The sequence below is a fragment of the Carcharhinus amblyrhynchos genome, chromosome 8 (assembly GCF_965287045.1).
Source record: "Carcharhinus amblyrhynchos chromosome 8, sCarAmb.v2.hapA, whole genome shotgun sequence".
NCBI lineage: Eukaryota > Metazoa > Chordata > Chondrichthyes > Carcharhiniformes > Carcharhinidae > Carcharhinus > Carcharhinus amblyrhynchos.
In genome coordinates, this window is record NC_137331.1 from 14,190,900 (window position 1) to 14,195,564 (window position 4,665).

The following is a 4,665-nucleotide window of genomic DNA, read 5'->3' on the forward strand; positions in this document are numbered from 1 at the left end:
CACTGATTAACCCTACTTAGGTCTCAAAAGTGCTTTGATTATTGGACAGAAGTGCTCCACACTGATGATTATGCTTCAGTACTTCATGCTTACCAACCTGTTTGGAGTCATTCAGACATCCATGTTTTACTAAATGGTACACAACCTGTTTGGTCATGAAATATGCAGCGTTTTTTCCGGGGTAAAACATATCCCGGTAGTGAGATACCAAATGCATATGTTAATCTTTACTTGTATTAAACGGCAAAGTGTGGGAAGGACAAATCTAAAAACTAAGTTGTTATGCGATGCAAATGACTATTTAAGCTCGGAGAGTAACCTGCTGCATTGAATTGTTTTTATTTTGCACGGACCTGTTCTACACTCATCTAAAGTTGGAGTCCAATTATTAACTAAAACCACAACTCTGCTCCACATAGTTACGGATAAGCTTTGCAGTACAACCCTGCTTCCATTCAACAGTTCAGAGAATACACAATTAATCACTCATAACTGTCAAAGATGACAAGTCAAAAAGTTCTCCTTTTTATGAAAAACAAATAATCTGTGCTTATCTTTTATATTGACTGCAGCACAATATTCCCGTGCCATTTGCAGGGGTGAAATCAACACTTATCAACTTTCTCAATTGTCTCCACATCTGAATGAATATGAATTTATCACGGAGGGGTGGAAGGGGACAGCTTCCTTACATTTTAGTTTTAGCTTATTGAATATTTCCGTCATACCTTACGCTCTGCTCGTTCAGTTTAAACCTTTAGTGAGGATGTTGCCGTCAGGATTGTCTTCGCCATCTCCAGTCAGCTCGAACAAAGACGGCTGAGCAGTGAAAACAATTCAACCTCCCTTCAAAATAATCGACAAACTGATCAAAAACCAAACGAGTTTATTGGGGTGAAAACGTTCACTTCACACAGCAGGGGGGAAAAACAGGGCAAATAATAAAAATACACGTTCATCGATCTTATTTTTTTCATTGCATATGTCAAAATCATTCACGCCATGCTTCCTGAAGACGAGGAAGTATGTTAAATGCATTAGTAAGACACTTGGACAAGTTTGCACACGGTTACACGTTAATACTTCGCCAGTGACCCTTTTTCAGAACTTATTCACAGGCATCACTACACTCACCCAAATCCTTCGTGATTGCTGATTACTGAATACGTCAAAATATGGCACATAGAAAAATAAATTCACTACAATTGTATGAATAAATATTTGACTAGATCAAATTAATTGAATTAAAATAGTCGATGTGTTTTCATACTGTGAGTTCCTAAAATGTCTCTTCAATATAAATAATATTTATGAAGTGTATTAGAAGGCAGACTTTTTTTTTGAACGATCACAGTAAAGGAACGCTTCCTCTATCCGATAGCTATCAATGCTGCATCGGGAGTAAAAACATTGGCAATGCTTCATTGTTTTGTGTGTGGTTTGCTATGTACAGTACTGTGTTTGGATCCTTAAGGGCTCATATGTCACTTAAATGGTTACAGCCCTATATCTATCCATATCAGAGCAATTCAAATAACATTAACCAAAAATGCTGTACTGCCACATGATCTACTTGTAAAATACTGTCGTGTATGTGAAACTAAGCAAAAGTATTTACAAATGATCCTGTTAAATGAAAAGTGTCCGCGAGAAGTAAGAAAGGGCCCATATGGTGTATCTTTCCCTATAAAGGGGTTGTTGCTAATATATAATTTACTCACTTGCATAGTTTTTCGATTATTGCTTCTCTGCCATCATGTAACATTCGAATATGAGTGCAGTCGTGCTGTTAAAAACAATTTTGTATCAATTATTTAATGTACCACCCACTGTTTTATCTTAATTACTTGTGATCTGTATAGCCACTATTTTTCTCATTAATTATGAAAAACCGCATTTAATTCGTCCTGCACTGAAAGTGTCTCGTTGCGCAGATGGAAGTCGTAAGGAAATGTACTGTCTGTGGGCACCACACATCGCATGGCTGGGCTGAACATGTAGCTCTGTCCAAGGGGACGGCTGGCTGGCACGGCGGAATAATGCATGCCATAGTGATAATTTTTCACATAGTCAGATGGATCTTCTTGCTTCAGGGAGAAAATCCCATTAAAGTTAATTGGAGGACTTAGGGGACCGTCAAACTGTGGGCTCACACACTCGGGAGAAGCGTTTTGGTAGAAAGATTCATAAGCACTACAGTAGCTGTAAGGTTTGATGGACTTGGAGGAACTTTCCATTGGACTGTGCCCCGAGGGGTTGCCTAGGTCGGGGTTTTGATACGTGTAGAGAGTGGAGGAAAACTGTGACCTCGCGATGTGAGTTCCATCTCCGCTCTGCTCCATCAGTAAGTTTCTGGTGTTGAGTTGCAGGCACCCAGCCACCAGATTGGTCGTTGGTTGGGATAAGTCTTTACACAGATTTTGCACAAAGGTCAGCAGGTCGGGTCGCTTGCCAATGCGCAGGATCTCAGATAGAGCCCAAATGTAATTTTTGGCTAGGCGCAATGTTTCTATCTTGGACAGTTTCTGCGTTTTGGAATAACACGGGACAACTTTGCGCAGGTTGTCCAGAGCGTTGTTGAGACCGTGCATCCTTTTCCTCTCCCTGGCATTCGCTTCAGTCCTCCTCATTTTGACTCGCTCAACCCTTTCTTTAGTCATCACCTTTTTCCTGGGCCCTCTCCTTTTGGGGTGTTCCTCGTCCTCTTCGTCTTCCTTCTCATTCTCGTCTTTCTCTGACTCTACAGATGGGGTGATGTTGCTGAGATCCATTGAGCACTGCTCGTGTTCTCCACACATTTCGGACTCTTTGTCCTCCGCTTCACTAACATCATCAAAGTTTGTTCCGGGCATCATGGCAACTTCATCAACTGGTAAAGTCAACATGTTGTCAGCTTAGGGGGCGTGGGGGTGGGAAGGGGAAACAGGAAAAGAGAAAAGAAAATGTTAACGACACAGTTTTCTTTTAGCTCAGTGCTGTGTTAGAACGAATGTTTTTTTTTACACCATCAAATTTCTAAACTGAAGATTAAATAATCTGCGTGGATCTTTTAAAATTCAAACTGAAATATAACTGGAAAACAGAATAAATCTGAGCATTTAGTGCGGCACAGAACTATCGTTAGGTCGTATTTGCAAGAGTAGGTTCTCAAATGCTTTAAACTCGATTAGAGGATGTGCTTTTCCAATATTGGATGTGGTTGTGAGCGAGCGAATCTTAAAATGATTGTGTAAAAGCTGCGCAATTGACAGGTTTATGAAAACAGGACGGTTCCACTGTTTTGGTTTGATTCCCCTGGGTCTCAAACTTCCCATGGATCGTAATTAAAATTACAGGATCGCTTACAACGCTACATCCAACCGTAGTAACATTACAGTTACTATTGGAATTGTCGGGGTGTGGATACCGGAGGACAGTGCAACTCTGTCTTCATGTAATAGAAATATATAGATAGGTATATTTAAAATATTAATGTATATGATTTATGTATAGTTCTAAGAAAATTTCGAAGATTATTTTTGAGATGGGGTGATCATTGGAAAGCCACGTTGCATTCATGGCATGCTAACGATAGCCGATTTCGTTCCACAGACAGTAACAATAGACTGGGTTTGGCGTTGAGCCGGAAAGTTAAATGACCGAGGGCGACAGTATTTGGAAATAATTCCCTTTTCAATGAAATATTCGACGTGGTATTGGAAATCGAGGTAATTCTTTTAAGTATGCTACATAGCAGCAACCCCGACACTAGTTATGCAGTGCAATAAATCATTTGACAGATGGAGGGTCATAGGGTTTTCTTCCCACTATGAAATATTGCAATTTGCACTTGCATTTTCCACAATCAGCTCAAAGTTAATCTGTTAGATTCGAAAGTTTCTCTGTACCAGAATGACGCCCTACATTTTAAAGGCTTTTTTTTCTGTTACACTTTCGAAAAATAGTTTTAAATTGGAGAACTAACCGGCGCGCAACCTTTTGAACCATTATAATTCTGTACACTCAGGTGTGGATTGTTTAAAATGCCACCCCTCTTCAATACAGAAAAAGAGTGTTTAGTTTTTAAATGCCCGTGCATTCTGGCTGGTAACACGAAAATCTTGTTAAGTCTATTAATGGAATGACAAAACAATTTATGATGACCAAGTCATCACTTGTGAGAGAGACAGGTAATTCTCGAATTGCATTGCCAACATCAATATGTTGGCACTTAAATATGCAGTATGGTTGCACATTACGGCAAGGTAATTGTTTTTTTTTTGGGGAAAAGAAAGAGAAAGGCACGCCTGGCAATTCAATTCTGGTCTGATTGTTTCCAATGATTTAATTTTTTTTTGAATTCTTACCTGAAATCAGTGCTTCGAAGGGATGCTCATTTTCAGCTCTTGCTGGCTGCCTTCTCCGTGTTCTGACGGCAGTGGTAGGTTCTCTCCGCAGGATCGGTGTGTGATCTCTCTGAGAAGTGACAGTGATGCCAACTGCCAGCGCTGGTACCATGCCATCTGCCGCTGACGTCAGCGGGCAGCCGCCGCTGATTGGCAGGTGCAAACGCTGGCATCTTGCGCCCCGAGGGAGACAGGGAGCTGGGGCAGCAGCCCCACAGACATCAGATATTATCACCATCTCCATGGGGCAGCCGAGCTGACAGCAAGGAGGCCGGCCTGT

The 4,665-nt window shown here is 40.9% G+C and overlaps 1 protein-coding gene across 1 annotated transcript; it reads right to left on the reverse strand.

Moving 5' to 3' along the window:
- Nucleotides 1–929: 929 nt before the first annotated feature.
- On the reverse strand, nt 930–4,425 carry neurod6a (neuronal differentiation 6a). The gene is made up of 2 exons (XM_080194825.1): nt 4,347–4,425; nt 930–2,893 (listed from the first exon to the last, which is right to left on the reverse strand). The coding sequence occupies exon 2, from the start codon at nt 2,883–2,885 to the stop codon at nt 1,878–1,880; it is 1,008 nt and encodes a 335-aa protein (XP_080050951.1). The 5' UTR covers nt 2,886–2,893; nt 4,347–4,425; the 3' UTR covers nt 930–1,877.
- Between the last annotated feature and the right edge of the window lie 240 nt (nt 4,426–4,665).